Source organism: Ascaphus truei, chromosome 1 (genome assembly GCF_040206685.1).
Source record: "Ascaphus truei isolate aAscTru1 chromosome 1, aAscTru1.hap1, whole genome shotgun sequence".
In the NCBI taxonomy this organism is placed as follows: domain Eukaryota; kingdom Metazoa; phylum Chordata; class Amphibia; order Anura; family Ascaphidae; genus Ascaphus; species Ascaphus truei.
In genome coordinates, this window is record NC_134483.1 from 501,804,705 (window position 1) to 501,830,788 (window position 26,084).

The 26,084-nt window shown below is 45.3% G+C and overlaps 1 protein-coding gene across 1 annotated transcript in view; it reads right to left on the reverse strand.

Moving 5' to 3' along the window:
* The window catches only part of STX18 (syntaxin 18), a 155,408-nt gene that overhangs the window by 38,072 nt on the left and 91,252 nt on the right, over nucleotides 1-26,084 (reverse strand). The window contains exons 4-5 of the mRNA XM_075569504.1: nucleotides 22,391-22,468; nucleotides 22,195-22,261 (exon numbers count right to left, since the gene is read on the reverse strand). Of these exons, the coding sequence (XP_075425619.1) occupies nucleotides 22,195-22,261; nucleotides 22,391-22,468 (145 nt within the window). The remainder of the gene's footprint in view (nucleotides 1-22,194; nucleotides 22,262-22,390; nucleotides 22,469-26,084) is intronic.

Genomic DNA, 26,084 nt, shown 5'->3' on the forward strand with positions numbered 1-26,084 from the left:
AGTCAATCACCCACCCAGTCAATCACCCACCCAGTCAGTCACCCAGTCAGTCAGTCACCCACCCAGTCAGTCAGTCACCCACCCAGTCAGTCACCCACCCAGTCAGTCAGTCACCCACCCAGTCAGTCAGTCACCCACCCAGTCAGTCAGTCACCCACCCAGTCAGTCAGTCACCCACCCAGTCAGTCAGTCACCCACCCAGTCAGTCAGTCACCCACCCAGTCAGTCAGTCACCCACCCAGTCAGTCAGTCACCCACCCAGTCAGTCAGTCACCCACCCAGTCAGTCAGTCACCCACCCAGTCAGTCAGTCAGTCACCCACCCAGTCAGTCAGTCACCCACCCAGTCAGTCAGTCACCCACCCAGTCAGTCACCCACCCAGTCAGTCAGTCACCCACCCAGTCAGTCAGTCACCCACCCAGTCAGTCAGTCACCCACCCAGTCAGTCACCGACCCAGTCAGTCAGTCAGTCAGCCACCCAGTCACCCACCCACCCACCCAGTCACCCACCCACCCAGTCAGTCACCCACCCAGTCAGTCAGTCACCCACCCAGTCAGTCACCCACCCAGTCAGTCAGTCACCCACCCAGTCAGTCAGTCACCCACCCAGTCAGTCAGTCACCCACCCAGTCAGTCAGTCACCCACCCAGTCAGTCAGTCACCCACCCAGTCAGTCACCCACCCAGTCAGTCACCCACCCAGTCAGTCAAAAGTCACCCACCCACCCAGTCAGTCACCCACCCACCCAGTCAGTCACCCACCCAGTCAGTCAGTCACCCACCCAGTCAGTCACCCACCCAGTCAGTCACCCACCCAGTCAGTCACCCACCCAGTCAGTCACCCACCCAGTCAGTCACCCACCCAGTCAGTCAGCCACCCAGTCAGTCAGCCACCCAGTCAGTCACCCACCCAGTCAGTCACCCACCCAGTCAGTCACCCACCCAGTCAGTCACCCAGTCAGTCAGTCACCCACCCAGTCACCCACCCAGTCAGTCAGTCACCCACCCAGTCACCCACCCAGTCACCCACCCAGTCACCCACCCACCCAGTCACCCACCCACCCAGTCAGTCAGTCAGTCACCCACCCAGTCAGTCAGTCACCCACCCAGTCAGTCAGTCACCCACCCAGTCAGTCAGTCACCCACCCAGTCAGTCAGTCACCCACCCAGTCAGTCAGTCACCCACCCAGTCAGTCACCCACCCAGTCAGTCAGTCACCCACCCAGTCAGTCAGTCACCCACCCAGTCAGTCAGTCACCCACCCAGTCAGTCAGTCACCCACCCGGTCAGTCACCCACCCACTCACCCACCCAGTCAGTCACCCACCCAGTCAGTCACACACCCAGTCACCCACCCAGTCAGTCAAAAGTCACCCACCCAGTCACCCACCCACCCAGTCAGTCACCCACCCAGTCAGTCACCCAGTCAGTCAGTCAGTCACCCACCCAGTCAGTCACCCACCCACCCAGTCAGTCACCCACCCACCCAGTCAGTCAGTCACCCACCCAGTCAGTCAGTCACCCACCCAGTCACCCACCCACCCACCCAGTCACCCACCCACCCAGTCAGTCAGTCACCCACCCAGTCAGTTAGTCAGTCACCCAGTCAGTCACCCACCCAGTCACCCAGTCAGTCACCCAACCAGTCAGTCAGTCAGTCACCCAGTCAGTCAGTCAGTCAGTCACGCACCCAGTCAGTCACGCACCCAGTCAGTCACCCAGTCAGTCAGTCAGTCACCCACCCAGTCAGTCACCCAGTCAGTCAGTCAGTCAGTCAGTCACCCAGTCACCCACCCAGTCAGTCACCCACCCAGTCAGTCACTCACCCACCCAGTCAGTCACTCACCCACCCAGTCAGTCACCCACCCAGTCAGTCAATCACCCACCCAGTCAGTCAGTCACCCAGTCAGTCAGTCAGTCACCCAGTCAGTCAGTCACACCCCCCCAGTCAGTCAGTCACCCACCCAGTCAGTCAGTCACCCACCCAGTCAGTCAGTCACCCACCCAGTCAGTCACCGACCCAGTCAGTCAGTCAGTCAGTCAGCCACCCAGTCACCCACCCAGTCACCCACCCACCCAGTCAGTCACCCACCCACCCAGTCAGTCACCCACCCAGTCAGTCAGTCACCCACCCAGTCAGTCAGTCACCCACCCAGTCAGTCAGTCACCCACCCAGTCAGTCAGTCACCCACCCAGTCAGTCAGTCATCCACCCACCCACCCAGTCAGTCACCCACCCAGTCAGTCACACACCCAGTCACCCACCCAGTCAGTCAAAAGTCACCCACCCAGTCACCCACCCACCCAGTCAGTCAGCCACCCAGTCAGTCACCCACCCAGTCAGTCAGTCACCCACCCAGTCAGTCAGTCACCCACCCAGTCAGTCAGTCACCCACCCAGTCAGTCAGTCACCCACCCAGTCAGTCAGTCACCCACCCAGTCAGTCACCCACCCAGTCACCCACCCAGTCACCCACCCAGTCAGTCACCCACCCACCCAGTCACCCACCCACCCAGTCAGTCACCCACCCAGTCAGTCAGTCACCCACCCAGTCAGTCACCCACCCAGTCAGTCAGTCACCCACCCAGTCAGTCACCCACCCAGTCAGTCAGTCACCCACCCAGTCAGTCAACCACCCACTCACCCACCCAGTCAGTCACCCACCCAGCCAGTCACACACCCAGTCACCCACCCAGTCAGTCAAAAGTCACCCACCCACCCAGTCAGTCACCCACCCAGTCAGTCAGTCACCCACCCAGTCAGTCACCCACCCAGTCACCCACCCACCCAGTCAGTCACCCACCCACCCAGTCAGTCAGTCACCCACCCAGTCACCCACCCACCCAGTCAGTCAGTCACCCACCCAGTCAGTCAGTCACCCACCCAGTCAGTTAGTCAGTCACCCAGTCAGTCACCCACCCAGTCAGTCAGTCACCCAGTCAATCACCCACCCAGTCACCCAGTCAGTCACCCACCCAGTCAGTCAGTCAGTCACCCAGTCAGTCACCCACCCAGTCAACCACCCAGTCAACCACCCACCCAGTCAGTCAGTCACGCACCCAGTCAGTCACCCAGTCAACCACCCAGTCAGTCACCCAGTCAGTCAGTCAGTCACCCAGTCACCCACCCACCCACCCAGTCAGTCACCCACCCAGTCAGTCAGTCACCCACCCAGTCAGTCAGTCACCCACCCAGTCAGTCAGTCACCCACCCAGTCAGTCACCCACCCAGTCAAAGTCACCCACCCACCAACCCAGTTACCCACTCACCCACCCACCCAGTCAGTCACCCACCCACCCACCCAGTCAGTCACCCACCCAGTCACCCACCCAGTCAGTCAGTCACCCACCCAGTCAGTCAGTCACCCACCCACCCAGTCAGTCACCCACCCAGTCAGTCAGTCACCCACCCAGTCACCCACCCAGTCACGCACCCAGTCAGTCAGTCAAAAGTCACCCACCCACCCAGTCAGTCAGTCACCCACCCACCCAATCAGTCAGTCACCCACCCACCAAGTCAGTCAGTCAGTCACCCACCCAGTCAGTCAGTCACCCACCCAGTCAGTCAGTCAGTCACCCACCCAGTCAGTCAGTCAGTCAGTCACCCACCCAGTCAGTCAGTCAGTCACCCACCCAGTCAGTCAGTCAGTCAGTCACCCACCCAGTCAGTCAGTCAGTCAGCCAGTCACCCACCCAGTCAGTCAGTCACCCACCCAGTCAGTCAGTCAATCAGCCAGTCACCCACCCAGTCAGTCAGTCAGCCTCTCTCCCCTTTCTCTGTCTCTCGGTCTCTCTCCCCTTTCTCTGTCTCTCGGTCTCTCTCCCCTTTCTCTGTCTCTCGGTCTCTCTCCCCTTTCTCTGTCTCTCGGTCTCTCTCCCCTTTCTCTGTCTCTCGGTCTCTCTCCCCTTTCTCGGTCTCTCGGTCTCTCTCCCCTTTCTCGGTCTCTCGGTCTCTCTCCCCTTTCTCGGTCTCTCGGTCTCTCTCCCCTTTCTCGGTCTCTCTCCCCTTTCTCGGTCTCACGGTCTCTCTCCCCTTTCTCGGTCTCTCGGTCTCTCTCCCCTTTCTCGGTCTCTCAGTCTCTCTCCCCTTTCTCGGTCTCTCTCCCCTCTCTCTCTCTGTCTATCTCCCCTCTCTCTCTCTGTCTCTCTCCCCTCTCTCTCTCTGTCTCTCTCCCCTCTCTCTCTCTGTCTCTCTCCCCTCTCTCTCTCTGTCTCTCTCCCCTCTCTCTCCCTGTCTCTCTCCCCTCTCTCTCTCTGTCTCTCTCCCCTCTCTGTCTCTGTCTCTCTCCCCTCTCTCTCTCTGTCCCTCTCCCCTCTCTCTCTCTCTCTCTCTGTCTCTCGTCCCTCTCCCCTCTCTCTCTCTGTCTCTCTGTCCCTCTCCTCTCTCTGTCCCTCTCCCCTCTCTCTGTCCCTCTCCCCTCTCTCTGTCCCTCTCCCCTCTCTCTGTCCCTCTCCCCTCTCTCTGTCCCTCTCCCCTCTCTCTGTCCCTCTCCCCTCTCTCTGTCCCTCTCCCCTCTCTCTGTCCCTCTCCCCTCTCTCTGTCCCTCTCTCTGTCCCTCTCCCCTCTCTCTGTCCCTCTCTCTGTCCCTCTCCCCTCTCTCTGTCCCTCTCCCCTCTCTCTGTCCCTCTCCCCTCTCTCTGTCCCTCTCCCCTCTCTCTCTCCCTCTCCCTCTCCGTCTCTCTCTCTCCCTCTCCCTCTCCCTCTCCGTCTCTCTCTCTCCCTCTCCGTCTCTCCCTCTCCGTCTCTCCCTCTCCGTCTCTCCCTCTCCGTCTCTCCCTCTCCGTCTCTCCCTCTCCGTCTCTCCCTCTCCGTCTCTCCCTCTCCGTCTCTCCGTCTCTCCCTCTCCGTCTCTCCCTCTCCGTCTCTCTCTCTCCCTCTCCGTCTCTCTCTCTCTCTCCCTCTCCGTCTCTCTCTCTCCCTCTCCGTCTCTCTCTCTCCCTCTCCGTCTCTCTCTCTCCCTCTCCGTCTCTCTCTCCGTCTCTCTCTCTCCCTCTCCGTCTCTCTCTCTCCGTCTCTCTGTCTCCCTCTCCGTCTCTCTGTCTCCCTCTCCGTCTCTCTGTCTCCCTCTCCGTCTCTCTGTCTCCCTCTCCGTCTCTCTGTCTCCCTCTCCGTCTCTCTGTCTCCCTCTCCGTCTCTCTGTCTCCCTCTCCGTCTCTCTGTCTCCCTCTCCGTCTCTCTGTCTCCCTCTCCGTCTCTCTCTCCGTCTCCCTCTCCGTCTCCCTCTCCGTCGCTCTGTCTCCCCTCTCGCTCTGTCTCCCCTCTCGCTCTGTCTCCCCTCTCGCTCTGTCTCCCCTCTCGCTCTGTCTCCCCTCTCGCTCTGTCTCCCCTCTCGCTCTGTCTCCCCTCTCGCTCTGTCTCCCCTCTCGCTCTGTCTCCCCTCTCGCTCTGTCTCCCCTCTCGCTCTGTCTCCCCTCTCGCTCTGTCTCCCCTCTCGCTCTGTCTCTCTCTCCCCTCTCGCTCTGTCTCTCTCTCCCCTCTCGCTCTGTCTCTCTCTCCCCTCTCGCTCTGTCTCTCTCTCCCCTCTCGCTCTGTCTCTCTCTCTCTCCCCCCTATACTCTCTCACATTCTGGATCTCTTATTTACCCTATATATCTTAACTTCCCTATACTACACCGAAATAACCTATACTGCTTTCTTTCAGATCTGACTCAAGCTTCACACGGAAGACATCGTAACCCCCCCTAACCCAGAAGGCAGGTAGGGAACACATCCCCTCAATGTATAACATTGCGGGAATGAGGGTACCTGGACATTGAGGGACTACGGATCAGGTAAGATCCCAGGCGGGATTGCTGCTTTAGATATTGTGAAGCGGGGGCATCCAGACACCGGTTAAGGGGTTCAGGAAACTAGTCATTCACACCTGGCTTTTATTTCTATATCCGACATTTACACACACATACACACACACACACACACACACACACACACACACACACACACACACACACGTAACAAGGACTAATTGTAGTATAATGTAATACAATAAATAAATTTATGTCAAAAACGAATGTTGTTCTGACTAGGAATTTATTAAATGTATTTTATTTTAAAGCAGGGTTGGGGGCGGGACTAGGGGCGGGGTTGGGGGCGGGACTAGGTGGCGAGTAGATTTTTTGGGTGGGCGAGTAGATTTTTGGGTGATTTGTCGAACACTGTGTATATATATATATATATATATATATATATATATATATATCACCACTGTCATTAAGGTTATGGTGGGTAAAAAAAGTGACAAAAACCCTCCACAGTAAAGCATAAAGCAACTGTAAATATTACTGTATGTTCATTTGCATGTCTTAGACAGGTCTGCAACCCTGTCTTTCCCCATTGTCACCCAGCTTACAGCACTTCCACTGCAGCAAGGGATTCTGGGAAATGACATGCAAATGAGCACTCAGTGCCACCTTTTGTCTCAAGCTCGTATTACACAAGCCAATCCTCAAGCCAATGCATGCTGTTTTAAACACAGCTTTTAAACAGAGGCTGGGATGAGATGCAAAGCCATTAGACCTACTCACATACATGTTTCAACCTTGATGGGTATCATCAGTGTGAGGCTGGTCTTAATGGCTAGCAGGTTTGAGACTAGACTAGGTAATCACCACTGTCATTAAGGTTATGGTGGGTAAAAAAAGTGACAAAAACCCTCCACAGTAAATGAACATACAGTAATATTTACAGTTGCTTTATGCTTTACTGTGGAGGGTTTTTGTCACTTTTTTTACCCACCATAACCTTAATGACAGTGGTGATTACCTAGTCTAGTCTCAAACCTGCTAGCCATTAAGACCAGCCTCACACTGATGATACCCATCAAGGTTGAAACATGTATGTGAGTAGGTCTAATGGCTTTGCATCTCATCCCAGCCTCTGTTTAAAAGCTGTGTTTAAAACAGCATGCATTGGCTTGAGGATTGGCTTGTGTAATACGAGCTTGAGACAAAAGGTGGCACTGAGTGCTCATTTGCATGTCATTTCCCAGAATCCCTTGCTGCAGTGGAAGTGCTGTAAGCTGGGTGACAATGGGGAAAGACAGGGTTGCAGACCTGTCTAAGACATGCAAATGAACATACAGTAATATTTACAGTTGCTATATATATATATATATATATATATATATATATATATATATATTTCACTACAAATACCTGCTTGTAAATAACACAGAATTGTTAAAAAATTAAATGCTAGCATGCCTTAAAATATACACCGTCTCAACTCAATACATTTCAATAGTTCAACATCTATTTAGCTTACTACAGTATATATTTTAGAAGATGGCCGTCGTCATGGCTCCCAGGTAGCAGGAATTAGAATGTAAACACTTTTGGGCATGGAGTAATTACAGTCACATTGGACTTTACACGTGTTCATCAACAGGGGTGTATGAGAATTCAGCATTATGGTTATGATCATATGACTATAGTGTAAAGCTGTCCTCCCCCCTAGAATGCATTTAAAAGAAAGTTCATAGTGTGAAAAAACCTTGTTTGCCAAACGTTACACCGTTTTGACACCAATGTGTATGGATGAAGGAGTTATAATAGATGTCTGTTTGGCTATGTGACAGCTAGTGCAAATCTCTTTCAGCTATTAAGCCCAACTCTAGGATCATATTTGAAGGACTCGCTCTCAGAGGGAAAATGGCACATCATCCAAAACAGGGAATCAAAAGAAAATCAGTTTAACATTGCAGGACATATTGCTGCTTCACTGCATATTACCACCTAATTTACACTTCTGTGAAGCACATTTTTTATGGTAAGCACCTTTAGCATGAATAATACGTGTGTTAAATAACTTATGGAATTGTGAAGTGTTTGCGTCATGCACACCAATATTGCTCTACATTTGGATAACTGTTTTTTTTTCACCCAGTATGTAGAACTTGGATGTAGATAAATGTAGTGCATGTTAAACATGGAATGTGTATAAAAATAAGAATATAGTGACAATATGGTCAGGTCAACATCTGCACAGTGATGAAAGATGTACATTAACAGGACATTACACACATATCTAGCTGTGGAATGAATTGACTTTCACATAAAAGCATCACATTGTATTGCTTGTTATAGTTAGCATCTTAATTCTAAAACTTAACAGTATTTAATTGAAAATGAATAAAATGCCTGCACTGAACTGCAACAAAGAAAATCTATTAGTGTGATAAAGGAAATTCTAATGATCACATTAAGCTTTCATTAATACCCTCCGAGACACTAATAAATCAAGAAGGTAAATGCTTTGTAGAGAACAACTTTTTCTTTTGATTTTAGTTCCATCATGCACATATATTTTACTAATGTTACAGCAGAATGTTATTTTAAATATTCTGCATTACATATCAACTGTATATGGATTCATTTGTAAACCTTTATTGTCCCCAACAGCTCTTTGGAGAATGTGTAGCCTAATGTGAATCAAACACAGACTCTTTCAATGCCTACTAAGGCTGCATCAAAGCTGCCGCTGACCGCACTTGGCGTGGTCAGCACAATCAATTTAAATCTGGCCGGCCACGCTCACGCTGCGTGCGCCCATGAGCATGCATGTACGCTCGCGGGCACTGGGCGCTTGCCGAGACAGATTAAATTGAGTTTGAGGCGCGCTGAGGGGTCACATGACCTCCTCAGCCAATTAGCGCCAGTCACTGTCAGTCACTGTCAGACCACGCCCCCTCGCGTGCACAGAAAGTTTGCCGGACACCCTGCACTCATGTTTTGAGAGTTGGTGACGTCACTACTCAAGCATGAGCGCGGTCAGCGGCACGGGGGACGGAGCCTTAGAAGCTTCTTGTGCAGTTGCTGAGTAACTCAGTTGCAACAAACAGCAAAGTTAGTGCTATAAGAGTTATATGGTATAGAGCAGGAGTGGCCAACTCCAGTCCTCAAGGGCCACAAACAGGTCTGGTTTTCAAGAAATCCCTGCTTCAGCTCAGGTGGCTTAGTCAGAATGAGTAAGGATATGCTGAAAACCTGACCTGTTTGTCATACTCTATACCAGGAGTGGCCACAGAGTATAAAGTATAATCGTCAAATGTTTATTTGAGCATCCACAGAAGAGGCTTTAGGTAGCTGCAAGTGTTTTGTTTATGCTCAGTACTTTATTTCATTTTTGTATGGCGCCAACATATTCCACAGTGCAGTACAATGTGGGAGGGAGGAAAACAACATTATAAAAGAGCATGTATAGAAGTTGAGCCAAACGGAGACAATAGAAAGGAGATCCCTGCTCCAAGGAGATTCCAATCTAAAAAGGTGGGGAGTTCCTTAGCATGGGGTTTAGCAAACAAAAGACAGAGAACCCCAATGCAACATCCAACATGACAAATCATATAGTTAAATACATATCTGTTCTTTTCTCATAAGTGAGGGTCACTTCAATAAACCCTTTGGCATCTGTAATCTTGCAGACCATGTCAAGGTGTGACCTCTTATTGCAAGTCCTACCACAGACCCTGACGTGGTCTGCAAGATTACAAATGCTTTGGCCAAAGGGTTTAACGAAGTGACCCTTACTTATGAGAAAAGAATAGATAAGTAATTGCAGTAACTATATGATTTGTCATATTGGATGTTGCATTGGGGTTCTCCGTCTTTTGTTTATGCATAGTCACATACCCAATAGCATTAATTTTGACATAAAATATAGGGTGGGTTTGAGCTTACAGGGGTTTTGATTGTGGGGCTTGACCATCAACATCAGCCTCTGAGTAGGTGGTTCTAGGATCAAAGTCAAAGAAAGAAAAGTGTGTTGGATAGACCTCCTTAAAAAAAAAAAGTGTGTTTTTAAGGAGCTTGTACATGTGTGTGGCAGAGGAGTGTCTGGTGGTGCATGGTAGAGAATGTAAGCGTTGCAGTACTCTTGGAGTTGGAAGTGAGAGGAAGTTATAAGGGAGAGATGTAGAACAGACTGGGGCTTGACAAAATGCAATATCATATCAACCCCTTTGGTTGGCGAGGTCTTGGTGTGTAAGGGCAGTAAGGGGAGCTGGTGTGAGTTGAAAGCTGAAAACAGATGCTGTGGATTGGAGGACCGAGTAGAAATTAGGGAGTAAAAAGTTGTTTTGTTTGCCAAGAATATGGCAGCATTATAAGAGAAAATGAATTTATAGTGTGTGATTTCATTTACCGACATTCAGCACTGCAGGATGATCTCTGTAAGTAGTGTGAAAATATGTGGGTCAGGCAGCACTACCTCAATGAGTCATAGGATGATTGTAACAACAGTGTAAAGGTGCACGGGAACAGAAGACAGGCCCTCTGCTCTCTAAAATGGCATTATTAAACAAAGAAGTTCCCAGCACACAGAGATAGAAATCACGAACAGACAATATTTCAAAAAATAGATTTTACTGAAAAAAAGTGTGTACAGTACAGCGCATTCACAGAAATACTGTACCACAATAACTAACTGCAAAGATGCATGAACTCGACAAGAAGTGAACGTAAATGAACAAAAGAAATATAAAACACTTATCTGCCAAACGAGCAGAATCTCTGGACATCAATTAAAAACGTGATAGCGGTGCAGCGAGTTCCCACAGTGATCCCACATGTTGAACGCTTGGCTCAATACTATACCGGATAACTATTGAGCCAAGCGTTCGACATTCGGGATATCACTGTGGGAACCCGCTGCACTGCTATCACGTTCTGAATTGATGCCCAGAGATTTTGCTCGAGTTGCCCCTTAAACTGATAGACTGGAAAAAGTGAAGTATTGTAGGCTTTATTTTACTTTGGGATGGGGCCTGAAGATGGAGTTTAACCCCCTGAAACATTGCCTCCCTTATTTAGTTTGCTCTTGCGTGCGTTTTCTTGCATCATCCTTTTTTCTGTACATTTCTTTATATACAGTAGCGGGCCGTTTTTGTTTTGGGATCATTTATATCCCCACTATTATCCTATCAAATCCCGAAGCACTCACTTGGCAGATAAGTGTTTTATATTTCTTTTGTTCCTTCACGTACCTCACAGTGTGCTGCTTGATTTATGTGGGCGGTTTACACTGCGTCTTTGCATCTTGTGGTATTTCTGTGCATTAGCTGTACACACTTTTCAGTAAAATCTATTTTTTGACACTGCCTGTTTATGATTTCTCCCTCTGTGTGCTGGGAGTTTCTGTAGGTATTGCGGGGTGTTGGTGTGCTGTGGTTAAGGTTTCGTTAGATGGGGCGGTGGCAGCGACTTAAAGCAGGAGCAATTTTGTCAAGGTAGAGAGGTGCCTCAGTCTGAGCAGAAGAGAAGAGGCTTTGCAGAGATGTAGCGAGTGGAGGGAGTCTATTTTATGTAATTTTTTTAATAGGTGTGAGAAGAAGTTACCTAGTAGATGAGTTTGAAAAAAAAAAAAAATATGTCCATCATGTTCAACCTATGTTAAATTTAGACAACAGATACTTATGCAATATTTGTATTTAAAGTATATTAATCCAGAGGAAGGCAAACAAAAATAAATGTCTCATAAGTGACAAAATATGTTTTTATTGGTAAACCTCCTGTATACAAGCACTTATATTTCCTTCTCCATCAAGGATTGACCTAATTTTGCCCCACTTAATTTGTAAGTAGTCTGGTTATTCTGGTTTTCCAAATGCATAATGTTACGGGTATCTGTATTAAACCTCATCTGCCATTTACCTGCCCAAGTTTCCTGTATATCCAAGTCCTTCTACAGAGAAATTACATCCTGCTCTGATTTTACTACCTTACACAATTTAGTGTCAAACAAACATGGAGACTTTGCTCTCTATGCCAACCTCAATGTCATTAACAGACAAGGTAAAAGCAGTGGACCCAGTATCAAGCTCCACTTACAACCTTAGCCCAGCCTGAAAAGTTTCCATTTATGACAACTATCTGTTGTCTATCCTTCAACCACTTTTCAATTCAGATGCAAATATTTTTAACGAGACAAATTTCCTTTATTTTGTACACTAACCTTGTATTGTTACCTTGTATACCTGGTATTGTATCAAAAGCCTTTGCAAAATCTAAGTAGATCACATCAACTGCATTACCCTGGTCTAAAGTCCTACTTACCTCCTCTAAGAAACAAATCAGATCCTATCCTATCCTTGTTTACCATTACTAATAATTTTGTTTTCCATTAGGTATTCCTGAATATTATCCCGTACTAAGCCTTCAAGTAGCTTTCCCACTATTGATGTTAGACTTACAGTTCTGTAATTCCCTGTTGTGGAATTGTGATCTAGCTCCTTTTTAAATATAGGCACCACATCTGCTTTACACCAATCCTGTGGTACTGAGCCTGTGGAAATAGAGTCCATGAATATTAAATGTAATGGTTTGGCTATTACTGAACTATACTCCTTAAGAACCCTTAGGTGCATGCCATCAGGTCCAGAAGTTTTATTTACTTTCATTTTATTAAGCCGCCTACTGTATACACTTCTTTCTCAGTTAACCAATTGTTCATTAATATAGAGGTTGTGGCTTCCTCCTGTTGCAATATTTTTGCAACCGACTACTTCTTGGTAAATACAGAGGCAAATGATGTACTTAATACCTCCACCTTTTCCTTCTCAAATAATTTGCCTGCCCATCTCACACTGAAACTGTCCTATATTTTCTTTTCTAATGCTTTTGTTATTAAGGTACTCAAAGAACGTTTCAGGGTTGATCTTACTTTCTAAGGCCTCGGCATGGTGCCTCGGGCCGCGCTGATCCGCGCTCCTGCTCTGCCTCACCTGCTCAAACTGGAGCTTTTTTGTGACCTGTCAGGCGAGGCAGTGAGCGCGCTTTGGGGGTGGGGCGGAGGTGGGGTGAAGGCGTGTCAGAGGCAGAAAGGAGGCGTGGTGGGAAGCGGGGCTAGTCCCTAGCTCCCATTGGATGTGAGCGGTCACGTGATCGCTCCTCCGCTCCCCTGAGCGGCAAATTTTAAACTTGCATGTCCGCTCACAATATCTGAGCCTCCGCATGCATGTGGAAGCGGCTGCTAAAGCCGTGCTGATGACAGATGCAGGGCGTAAGTGCATCTGCTCAGCACGGCTCAGCACAGCCTACTCTACTATGTCCCAGGCCTTATGCAATCCTTTTCACGTTTTAAAATGTTTACTAATTTGATTGCCCTTTTGCAACTTTTGTTACATTCCTTATAATTCTGATACGATGCCTCCGTCCCTTCTGACTTTAAGCATCTAAATGCTGCCTCCTCTTTTCCATTTCTTCCCCTACCTGGTTATTTAGCCACTTTGGTTTAGATTTGTTTCTTTTATATGTATTACCCACGGGTATACACTGATAAGAGTATTTATTCTAACAAAGCTTTAAAGACTGAACCTTTATATCCACATTTTTTCTGCAAAAATGTCATCCTAATTTATTCCTTGTAGATTTTTCCTTTGTTTATTAAAATCTGCGTTTCTAAAATGTAAAGTCTTTGTTGAACCTGTTTTTGATGAGACCATGTTATGATCACCATTTCCCAAATGTACCCGAACTTGAATATTTATTACTTCTACATTGTTTGATATTACCAAATCCAGTAATGACCCTCTCCAGGTTGGTTCCGCAATAATTTGGGTCAGGTAATTGCCTTAACACCCCCAAAACCTGTTTCTTTTCGTTGTAATGCTAATCTCATTGCTCCAGTCTATATGTGGACAATTAAAATCACCCATCATTAAAACATGACCAAGTTTTGCAGCCTTATTAATTTGCAAAACGTATTTTGGCTAACTCAATCTCACAGATATTTGTTAGTTTATAGCATATCCCTACAAACATTTTATTTGTGGATACAAATTAGCAGAGGAGGTATAATTACAAAGTTTCTACATTTTCATGAATCCCTTCATAGACATTTCCCCTTATAATAGGTTTTACATTTGGTCTCCACCACCTCTTCTATTTGCTTGATCCCTCCGAAAAAAGGGAATAACCTTCTAAATTAACAGTGCAGTCATGAGTCATCCCGCCATGTTTCAGTAATGCCTATGATATATTGCTCAATTCTAGCTATTAATTCAAGCTCTTCCATTTTATCTATCAGGCTTCTTGCCTGCATGCACTTAAGGTTTTTACCAGTCTGTGCTCTTGTTATTTTATCCGCCCCAGCCTTTCTACTCCCATTGAATTTAATCTTTAGAAGTTTATTAGTATTAACTGTATTTAATATGGGTGCTTCCCTGCTAGTCAAACACCCACTAACCCCACCCCCTCCATAACTGATTCCCCATTCCTATATTCTTTCTAGACAATCACCTCTTGCTTGTCCCTCCCTCCTCCTTCCTAGTTTAAAATCTCCTCCACCAATTTTAATATCCACTCCCCTAGCACAGAAGATCCCTCTTCGTTGAGGTGTAATCGATCCCTACAATAAAGTTGGCACCTCTCAGAGAAGGACTCCCAGTGCTCTAAAAACCAAACCCTCCTTCCTATACCACTAGGAAGCTTGAAGCCTAGATCGCTGAAATCAGTTTTTAAGACATTTCACCACTCTAACTGATAACCAGATAATTGGTGCCAACGTGTACGAAGACAATTGGGTCAGTCTCAACAATCTGATCTTCCTAATCTGTAATGTGCTGAACCCGAGCACCCGGTAGACACAACAAACTGTTTGGTTCATGTGGTGAATCAAGAGATTGCCCGCTCCCCTCTCCTAAATGAGTCCCATACCACCACAACCTGTCCTGGTCTCTGAATATCTGTTCACACTTCCAACAGCAGTATGCTCCCTAGAACAGCTGCTCCAAGTGCACATAGACATGGCAAGATGTGCAGTAAGTGGCATTCTCAATAATACTCCATAGTTGCAACAATGAGTAGTAAGTGCTAACAATTTACTATGTACTTTCCAGCCTCATTTCTGGTTTCAACTCCACACCATCGTGAGATTACGTCACGCAGTACGAGAAGGGGTGAGACATGTCTTAGTGCTGGCTAGTAAAGTGAAGGAGTTAGAAAGAAAAAGGTAAGGAACTGCAGACAGAGCGTGCATCCCATAGTAAGCAGGAAAATGGCTGGGAAGGGAGGCAGGGAATGTAAATAAGGTTTGAGTGGATGGGTATGTGGAGGAGCTTCTGGTCAGACAATGGGATGGGCGAGGGTAGGTCTGTGTGTGGAAACACAGTTTGATGATAGGTCGCCACGCAGCAGCAGGAGATAAAGATAACAGAAGGCAGGAAAGGGATTTATGGGAGATTTTAGGTTGGTAGGCTTGGCAGGTGAGGAGGCAGCGTTCAAGGCTGCAAAAAGGATAACATTGTAGTAGAGAAGAAGACAAATCATTGATGGAAGAAGTGGTCTGCAAACTGGTATGAAAAGTTAGTTAGATTGTTATGGAACATAGAAAAAGTAGATAGATTATGGAGGCGAGTCTATATGTATAATTGTATTTATATAGCACTTACAGTGTACGCAGAACTTACAATATAAGGAAAATAAAGTACAAACACTGGGGAGAGGAGCAGCAAGTAAAAGATAACATAAGGCAAATGGAGACCTTGCCCAGAAGAGCTTACAATCTAAGTGCTATATTGGGAGATTTACAAAACACAGTAGGAATAAAAGTGCATTGATTAAAAGCTCTTTGGGGCAAGATCTTCCTTTCCCTTATGTTGTCATTTACCTGTTAAACTTATCGACTTATTGCTTGTCATTTATTTACCTTGTGTTGTAATTTTGTAAAGTGCTGCGTACATTAAAGGCGCAGGTCTGGGAGGTCAAATACATCTGTAGTGTAGGTGTCAATTGTGACGGTAGGGGTAGATGGGACTGCTTTTAAAAAAAGGTCAAGCCCGCCATTACCCCGACCTGTCAGTAATACACCGCAGTTGTGCACCCCAAAACTGGAACAATCTACCGGAGACTCTCATAGCCACCACCAGTCTAAGTTCTTTCAAAACTAAGGCTGTCTCACATTTTAATCTGGTCTGTAACTGTTACATACGCCTATAATATATATATTATCTCTAACTGTGCATGCAATGTCTTGTATATAATGTATACCCTGTTCACTTATGTAACTGTATTTGTAACCATGTACAATTTGTCTTAACTCTGAGCCCAGGACATACTTGAAAACGAGAGGTAACTCTCAATGTATTACTTCCTGGTAAAACAATGAGTAACAAAGCTGCACACCAATAGAATATAGTAAAGGATACTTGCAATGACCGGTGCTTCTGGTTCAGGGAAATCTGCCGGAGAATCCTCTATTTAAGGTAAAAAGTGATGATTCAGGGCACAAGCGGATTTTCAAAAGATTTAATGTATCATAACAGCACAAAAACACGACGTTTCGTCCTTCTAAGAGGACTTTTTTCAAGTGACTGGCATATGTTTTTGTGCTGTTATGATGCATTAAATCTTTTGAAAATCCGTTTGTGCCCTGGATCATCACTTTTTACCTTACTTCCCGGTAAAACATTTTATAAATAAATAAAATAAATACATTTGTATTGGTTGTCTATATATGGGACCAGAGGTTAAGGAGAAATGTTGCAAAGTTTCGTGTGACCTTTCGATGCAACTGTTTTCATGTTTCTCTTTTAATGGTGCCCGTTAAACCCACCAATCAGGGGCTGAGTCATATTGAGTGCACCTGGCCTTATCCTCCCGCGGCGTCATTTGACGTTGGGATTCAAAAGGAGGGTGGCATGCCACATGTAAGTCCCATGAAGCAGCCGTCTATGGCTAAGAGAATTTCAGTTCAGAGTTCTAGGGGCAATTCCAGCCAAAGCTGGTTCCAGTTCCAGTTCCAGCCAGAGTCAGTGGCAGTTACAGGTTCCAGAGTTCTGGGCTCCTGTGTGAGGCAGTTGGGGTCTCAGAAGCGGGCTTGCTAAACACTGTGTGGGAGCAGAATGGGGCAAACTTCCTCACGGGGGTCCCCGCACCTCGGTCTATAGGGTGTTCCAAGTTACCCCAGGTGGGAGTGTAAGATTTCTGTACTGACAGTTGTGGATACCTTTTTTTCCCAGTAAATTCATTTGATTAACTCCGTTGTCCTGTCTGGCGAATTGATCCCTGGTGTGAAAGTCCTGGTTTCTCCAGTGACATAAATGTAAATCAACATTTTTTTTTTTTAATAGGTGAATTTTCAGCAGGGATTTAAAAATGGAAAGATGAGATATCCTTGGGTCCTTGGGTCAAGTGTAAGAGGCGAGTAGGAATCTAACAAGCACTGAAGGGAAGGAGAAGAATTGTGTACTTTATACAACGGAGCGAGCAGACCAGTGTGTAGAAAGCATGAGATGATTGTAACAGCAGCTGCATTTTCAATAGATTGTACGTAAGAGATGTGGGTGGCCAGATAAAAGAATGTTGCAGTTGTTAATATGGGAAAGAATGAGGGCATGCATTAGTGAAGAAGTAATCAGGGAACAGAGAAAGGGGCATATTTTTGCAATGCTGCAGAAGAAACAGCAAGATTTAGGGAGTAATTCTACATATGCCGAAGCAGCAGTTTGGGATGTTTTCAGATGAATATCCCCATTTACGTAAATTGGGATTTTCATCTGAAAACAACCAAAATGATTGCTCCAGTCTATACAGAATGACCCCCTTAGTAATAGCATATAAGGAGCCCCATCTTAGACATTAAGTTTGAAACCATCCAGAAGAGATTGCCGATGGACACCTGTGATTTGGGACTGGACTGCTAGTGATGATTGCTGAAGCCAACGGAGTTAATGAGGTCAGCGAGAGCATACACAGTGAGAATAGGGGACATAAAACTGCTTTGGGCTACACCAACAAAGAAATCCACAAAAGCACAGGAGGAGTTATTAAAAGAAACACCGGAGTCCTGACTTAGGCAAAACCAGGAGAGGGCAGTGCTGTGGATGCCCAGAGTGAAGAATGTGCAGGAAGAGGTGTTCAACTGTATCAAAAGCAGAGGAGAGGTCAAGAAGAAGAATGGAATAGTTTCCTTGACATTTGGCATAAGCCAGTTGATTATGTTGTCCCTAGTAGTTTGAGAAAATAATATGTGTAGAGCAGTGTTTCCCAACCGGGGTTCTGCGGCACCCTGCGTTCTGTGAGAGGATCAAAAGGGCGCCACAGGATTTCCCCCATCTTCCAGAGCAGGGAGAGCAGATCAGTTTCCTCTACCGTGATTAACTGCATTACCCAGCAGCAGCCAATCAGGAGGAGGAGTCACGAGCCTGCGGGGTGTGGCCAAGAAGAGAAGGAGGAGGAAGCAGTATGGGCAGTAGAGATGAGGCTGTGTGTCTTGTGTGTATTTGTTCTGTCGTGTGTGTTTTCTGTGACTTTCTGCCCCCACCCCCTGATTCCTTTGACTCCCAGCCGCTCTGACTCGTGACTCCCTGTCCCATCTGAATCCTGTGACACTGTCCCGTCTGTCTCTCTTTCTCCTGTGAGAGTCTCTCTGTCCTGTGTTTTTTGTGACCTGGTCCTGTTGTATGGGTAGCCTCAGCAACTGAGGAATGCGGTTAGGGGTGGCCCGCGAGAAAAAGGTTGATAACCACTGGTGTAGAGAAATAAGTTGATCCAGAAGTTTATAGGCCAGCGTGCAGAGCTGAAATGAAGCAATAGCATTTTAGTGTCCAAAAGGCATGGGCAGCAGCCAACAGCAGATCAATGGTAGTAAATGGAAAGCACTCATGGGCAAGTCTAGGGTGTTGGCGAAGAGAGATTCCATTAAATGGAATGAGGTGCATCTGGGCTGGGATCTTAACTCCCACGCTAGCAGCACAGGACAATACAAATTACTGGCTGTTAAGGTTACAAATCCAAGCAACCCTTAGCACACTGCCCTGCTGGCCCTGTGCAGAGGAGTGTAGAATGTAGTGTAGAAGTGTAGGAGTGTAGAGGACTGCTGTCTTGGGCAGGTCCAGGGTGTTTTTAATAGTGCCATTCATAGATGTTACGGTCTAGGAAATTTGGTCGTGCCTGAATGGCCACTGGCGCTTCGCCACGACTCACCCCACCACCGGCCACTTCATCGCTAAGGTAGGTGCCTAAACCTCCTACCCTGAGCCCTTACCGCAATACCCTCTACCCTATGCCCTTACCCTAAAACCCCTTAAATGAACCCCCTACCCCAACCGCTAAACTCCCTTAAATTGACCCCTACCCTAACTCCTAAACCCCCTTAAATTAACCGCTAAACCCATTCAATTAAATCCCTACCCTAAACAGCAATAAAACTTAACTTAGAAGCGGCTGGCGGCTGGGGATTCCAGCAGCGGATCGGCTGCGAAGGCGGCGTGAGTCGCGGCGAAACGGGCGTGACCAAATGTCCCATGCCGGGTATGTGATGATGAATTTTATGAATACTTAGTTCGTGCAGTAGATTTTTCTTACACTGCATTGTGTATACGAACCTGCTGAAGTATAATTGCTCCTATGGGTACCCGCACTACTACTGGACTCTGACAAGAGGAAAGGTGCTTTTCTGCGAATATTCTGCTTTAATCTTCATGGCCACAATGAGTTTTAAATAGCAAATAGCTGTACTTCTATAATCTTAACCAATCAAAAACTGTAGTTGAAAACTAGGAATGTACCTGTGTTTTACAAATACTCATAAATATTCAGATGTTGCAGAGGAAACAAAAAAGATATACTAAGAGAAAGTAAACTAGAATGGTGCTTTAAAAGGAATGTGAGAGATCTTGAAAGATTGGAACTAAAAACCACTAAGCAATTACAGATGTTATCGCTACCCCACAGCACCTTTTCATTTACTCTTCAAAAATAGTGTATTTCATTTTCTAGCTCGATAAGCACATCTACTAATAGACAACATAAAACATAATAATTGCAATATCAGTGCTCCCAGTTAACTTTGGGATTTTCTATAGCTGCCTATGTCCCATTCCTAAGTGCAGAGTTCTCATCTCTACAAACATATACAGCTCAACCTCGTTATAGTGCGATCCGCTACAACGCGTGCTTCCACTGCCGCAAAGGAATCTGGGAAATAACATGCAAATGAGCACACCGTGTCACCTTTTGCCTAAAATCCATTTTTACATGGAACCCTTATAAGCTAATGCTCACTGTTAACACAGCTTTTAAGCACAGCATGGGAATCAGATGCAAAGTCAGAGAAACCACTCACAGACACGTTTCAACCTTAATGGGTATCATCAGTGTGAGGTTGGTTGTACTGGCTTTGCAATTTTCAAGGCTGTAGGATTTACCATACACATTTTGAGAGGGAGAGGGAGACACCGGTAGCTCGCCGGCTGGCAGTCTGTAGCTCGACCCGCCTTCCCAAAGCAGTGCCGCCAGGGTCGCCGATGGGGGGAAAGCCGGGACAACTGTCCCGGGCCCGGTTGCTGTGGGGTGCCCGGGCTGCAGGCCTCTCTCTCCTGCCTCTACCCTGCAGGGAGCCTTCCACACCAGGCCTCTCTCTGCGGCTGATCCGCAGCGGAAGTTGGCTGTGGGATTGTATATGTGTGTATAAGTGTGTGTGTGGTGGGGGACGGGGGGGGGTGTATTATGTGCGACTGTGTGTGTATGGACCCTAAGTGGTTTGAAAACTTATAACATATCAACTATTTGTTGGTCCAATAAAAGGTATCATACATCCTATTCCCTCACTCTTCTTTGTTACTGCATAGATAGAAGAAAGGACCAACACGGCTAAACCCTCTTTGCTTCATATTCAAGACTCTCTTGGTACTATATCTGTAACAAAACTCTATCCCGGTTTTTATCATACCTCTCTCATCACACCTTCACTATCTCTGTTGCCAACATGTCTTCGTCTCCTGTTGATCTTTCTGTTGGTGTACTTCAGGGCTCTGTTCTGGGACCTCTCCTTTATGCTCTGTACACACCACCACATGGGACCTCGTCAACTCCTTTGGCTTCAGGTATAGTCTGTATGCAGATGATAGATATCGATCCATCCCAAACCTCCCACCTGCAATCCAATCCCAAGTCTCCGATTGCCACCTCACAATATAGCATGTTGCCTAGTGTGCCATTTGACTTCTCCCTTTCCTTCTTCATTCAAACAATTGCTAAAATGTTACTCTTCTTCCTCCACAACATTGCCAATATCTGCCATTTTCACTGTTAATCTACTACTTAAACTCTAATACTAGCTTTTATCTTCTTCTTTCTGAATTAATATTCTGCTAGCCGGCTTCCCTGCCTCCTTTGCAATCTAACCAAAATTCTGCTGCTAGAATCATCTCACTTTCTCCCAGAACAGTCTTTGCTCAACTCCTCCTTAAATCCCTCTCCTAGCTTCCCATCAAATTTCAGATCACCTACAAAGTTCTCCTTATCTTCAAGACGTTCCACTCATCTGCTCCTCCCAACATATCAGCTTTGATCTCATGTCCCTGCTCGTCTCCTTTCCACCCCATTCCCATCTACTGCTCTCGCCTTAAACCAGTTTCCCTCATTGCCCCTTACCTGTGCAACTCCCTCACACTTGATATCCGCAAAGCACCTTCCCTCCCCACATTTAAGGCAAACTTAAAAATTCACATGTCAAATTAAGCATTTCAGTAACCTAGACTCATGGTTACTGTCAGACAACCCACAGTCGCTCCGACCAACAATTGTGGCCAACCACTGCCATCTACTGCACGTATTCCCTCACCTGCTGTCTCTAAGTCTCCCAACATTCCACTTAGATTGTAAGCTCCCCTGGGGAAGAGATTTTCTTTCCTATTATCTTATTTTCTTTGTTACCATTTTTGTATTAGAATTCCCGGTAAAGCGACGAGTGCACTGTGGGTGCTATATAAATAAAGATATACATAGAGATAATTTACAATAGAAAAAAAAAAAAAACTACCTACTAACTCGTAGTTGAATTATAAAATTAAATCCCCTTACATCACCAAGGAAATTCAATGATCATTGAGTTCAGACGTTGTTGTGTTATATAAATGTCACTGAACTTTTTCTTTTGGCTAGACAAACCAAAACCACTACAGCCTTTTTCGATCTAAAACAATGCTGGTAAATTCCTTCTAAGAAATGTTAGAATGGACATTTAATGAATACACATCCAAATAATCTATTGCTACAAAAGGATAGCCATTTTATGTACCCTTGATATAGCTTAAAATGTTTTGTTTTTTTCAAGTGGACACCTCGGGACAAATAAAAAGAAAATAAGTGTACGAACATTTGTTGGGAGCACATCGTCCAGGGCCTCACTAAAACGAAGCATTGGTTTATGTATGACAACGTAGATTTTAGGATCCATTCCTTAAGCGTCAATACTCACAATCTCTTCTTATCTACCACTCGTTTCACTCTGATGGCCCGTTGCTCAGAGTACAGCTTACAGACTCCTATTAAGAAGACAAAGCCCAAAATCAGCTGAAGGTTTCCGTAAAACAAATGTCCATATATATTTTCTTTGTCAATGAGTATTGTCAATACTAAAAACAAAAAATTTGGAAAATTGTTTCAATACCTACTTTTTAAATAATCTCCTATGAAATCCAATACTGCATTTCTGTGCTGCTTTACTTGTAAAGAATTAATATCTTTGCAAGCTGTAACGAAAAGGCAAGAGGTTCAGTAGGCGGACATTTCCAAGCATTTGGTTATATTAATTACAAACCCTGTACATTTTTAGTCAGCAATCAATCATAGAAAAATAACCATCTATTGTTATTTCCCTTAGAAAATTGTGCTTGTCGTTTACCCCGAATAAAGATTTTTACTGGATGGGAACTGGAGACCTCTGGGGATCCCCACGTTTCCAAAATAGCAGTGAAGTTACCGGTGTTACCTCTTGGATTTTCCAGAGGGAAAGCTGCCACAAATGATGTTGCGGCTTTCTATTGGCCTGCGGGACCTGTGAGATTTGGAGGCCATTTTGTTTTCCTTAGAGAGAGATTTTAAACTGGTGAGTATCTTAAAAACTGGGTGTTCCCCAGAGCTGAAAAAAAGCACAGTTCCAGAGGACACCCTGGTTTAAAGCATGCTACTTTAAAAGACCACTACATATTCAACAGCCATGCAAACTCCTAGTTTCTCAGATCGGTATTTGAGAACTGCATAATTTGGAGTCCTGGTAAAAAAAAAACCTCAGCCGGTTTAAAAACAAATGTGTTACATCCAACACGTGGCTTTAGGCCTTGGTATTGAGTCACGCAAACAAATTGCCTGACATCACAATCCCTAAAGTAGCATCGCATGGGGGAAACATGTGAACAGTGCAGTGCTGGTCAACCGGATCGTTTCAACAGATAAAACATTAAAATAAAACTTTTCTATTATAACAATTCCTAGGCTGTGATTATAGGGGCGGCGTGCGTGCGACGCCGCGGGCCTCCGGAACAAATGTATATGTTGCCGCCCATAGAGCCGGGTTCAGCCAATGAGGGCGAACCGCTTGCGTGATGTCACGGCCAAGCCTCCCTGCGGGTTTTGTGCAGGCATGCGTATTACGCTGCGTCGTGGGCGCGGAGCAACTATAATCTCGGCCTAGTGAAGAAGAGACTACAGGCCCTTTCATGCTACAAACCTACAGATTGAACAACCTACAACAGGAGAAAGAGCATTCATGGAAACACGTCCCTCAATATAAAACTATTGCTCTGAAACAGCAGACAGGGAACACAAAATAAATATCATATGTGTCTTTTAATAAGTCAAAGCTACAATGTCATGCTAGCAAACATTTAACCCACAAAGTTAGTCAGAAAATACATCAAGGGCAACAAAATGTTCCTTATAATCTCAAACGGAAAGTCCCAACAAAATTGTCAAAGTTGTTTGATCCAGACCCTCAGAGATTGTATGACAGAGAAGGATTTTTAGAAGTTTCTCTAGTCTCCTACATACAATCAACCTAAAATAGTGAGAAGCAGCCTCCCTCGTCCCACACATTTCTGAATATTTCCTTGCAACACTAAGCTTCTTATTCTAAATATCCCAAAGCGGCCGCTCTCGGACCAATATCCCAATTGAAATCTATGGGGATTTTCAGCCCCTAAAAATACAAAGCCTACATACAGTAGTTGGTGAAACACACAAACTTTTACCCCTAATTGTCAGCTTTTATTAAGGTGAAGGCACCAAATGCATTTTTTATGTACAGTAAATGAAACGAGGCACTCGGGAAAGTTAAATAATGTGCTTTGTCACATTGCAAAAGCACATCAAATTGGTCAGACATTTTTAATAAAGAAACAAAAACACAAATAGAAAGAAAGTGTAAATATAAAACGCATGCACATTTAGCACATAGATCCAAGTTCAATTATTCATGTCCTATTATAAAACATAAAAGAGCCTGTACAATAGGATTGCTGTAAGCTTACATCTTGTGACCAGTCCTGCATCATACTTGCCATGGGGTTAAGCCTATACAAACTGACTTTTCTAATCCACAAACCACACACCATTATGATAAAGCACATCAAATACGCTGGCACAGGGTGCAATCCTCCTCAATACCAAGGCAAACCAATGAAAGTCCATCTGATGAGTCTACGCACCTTCAAATCTTTTTTTCAATGATTCGTATTGTAAACATGTTGACCTGAAACTGGAGGGTTTTACTTCCCTTAGTGATGTGGTAATGTGATATCTAGTAAATATGGGCGTGTTTGTGGGCTCAACATCTAAAATGCGTGGATTCGAATTCCGAGGCAAGCGCTCAAGAGTCAAAATTCGGATGGGATTTTCAAATCCAAGCAAGGTTTGAGCCAAAAAAAAAATAACAAAAAAGGCTCAGCCTTGGAATGGTTTTTGTTTACATTTTCTGTGGGGTTCTTCGCTGGTTTGTATTTTTTATATAGAAATCTCAAAAACGTTTTTGAAAAACCCAAGAATCTGGGCAAAATATTTGAAGTTCAAAAACATCTGTCCGATATTACAAAAAAAAAAAAAAAGTTTTTCCCCCATCGTTTAAAAAAAAAAAAAAAAAAAAAAAAAAAAAAGGTTGTAGATCCAAAAGACCAGTGAATATGCCCACCCTCAGTATCTAATGCTATCATGAGCAGGACCTCCACTCCTCTCCCTCCATCTCCGTGTTGAGGGCAGGGCCAACTCAATCAGGATCCCTGGTGTTAAGAATGGAAAGAAAAAACTACAGGGAAATGTGGATTACTACAGAAACTAAGTCAAGGAAAAATCAGAGAGGAAAAGACAGTGGAAAACTATACCAATATGTGAGCCTTGTTCGGCCCAGCTAATTAGCACAAAATGTAAGACATTGCAAACAAAAGGGATTCGCGGCAAGTGACAGTTAATGATAATTGCTATAATGAAGCTAGTAATGTGAAAACATCTGAGACGTTAAGGATGAACTCACTACTTTAGCCCTTCTTTCCTCTAAATTCATAAAATGACACCATGTAAATGGCAGCATTCACACCAGCCACCAGTTTCGTGAAGGAAACGCGAGCCATGGTTTTTGCGCTCTCTAACGAAACTTGAAACTAAGCTATTATCCGGAGTCAGAGCCATTCTAAATACAGAGCTACACATAGTGCCTAGTTAGCGGATGAAGCAGTTGTGCGATATAATCACAAGGACCTGTTTTGAAAACATCACACAGCATTTCTACAATGAGTGAAAGTATTAGGCAGCCTTTCTACATGAATAGCAACTTGGCTGTGGTACAGATATCATTTATGTCAAATCTTTATTTAGAGATATATTTTTTAACTGTAAACATTTGTCCAAATCACAATCCTTTTAATATAAGCAGCAGCTACAGATGTATGTTGCCGCAGGAAAAGCACATTCGGTAGAATTGACCGCGTGTGAAAAAGTGGTGTGGGCAGCAACGTATGCTACATCTGTATCTCTTCTTACCATTGTAAATTTATTTATTTATAAAATATTTTACCAGGAAGTAATACATTGAGAGTTACCTCTCGTTTTCAAGTATGTCCTGGGCACAGAGTAAAACAAATAATACATGGTTACAAGTACAGTTACATAAATGAACAGGGTATACATTATATACAAGACATTGCGTGCACAGTTAAAAAAAAACAAATACTTTCTTTCCTAATCTTCAGAACACAATCTGAATATACAGAAATGGATCCAAGAAAGTTATGGAACATACAAGTATGTCCCTTGGACTGGACATCAAGATATTCCAATCATTACCATTCAAATAAAGTGAAGTACAGGCATACCCCGCAT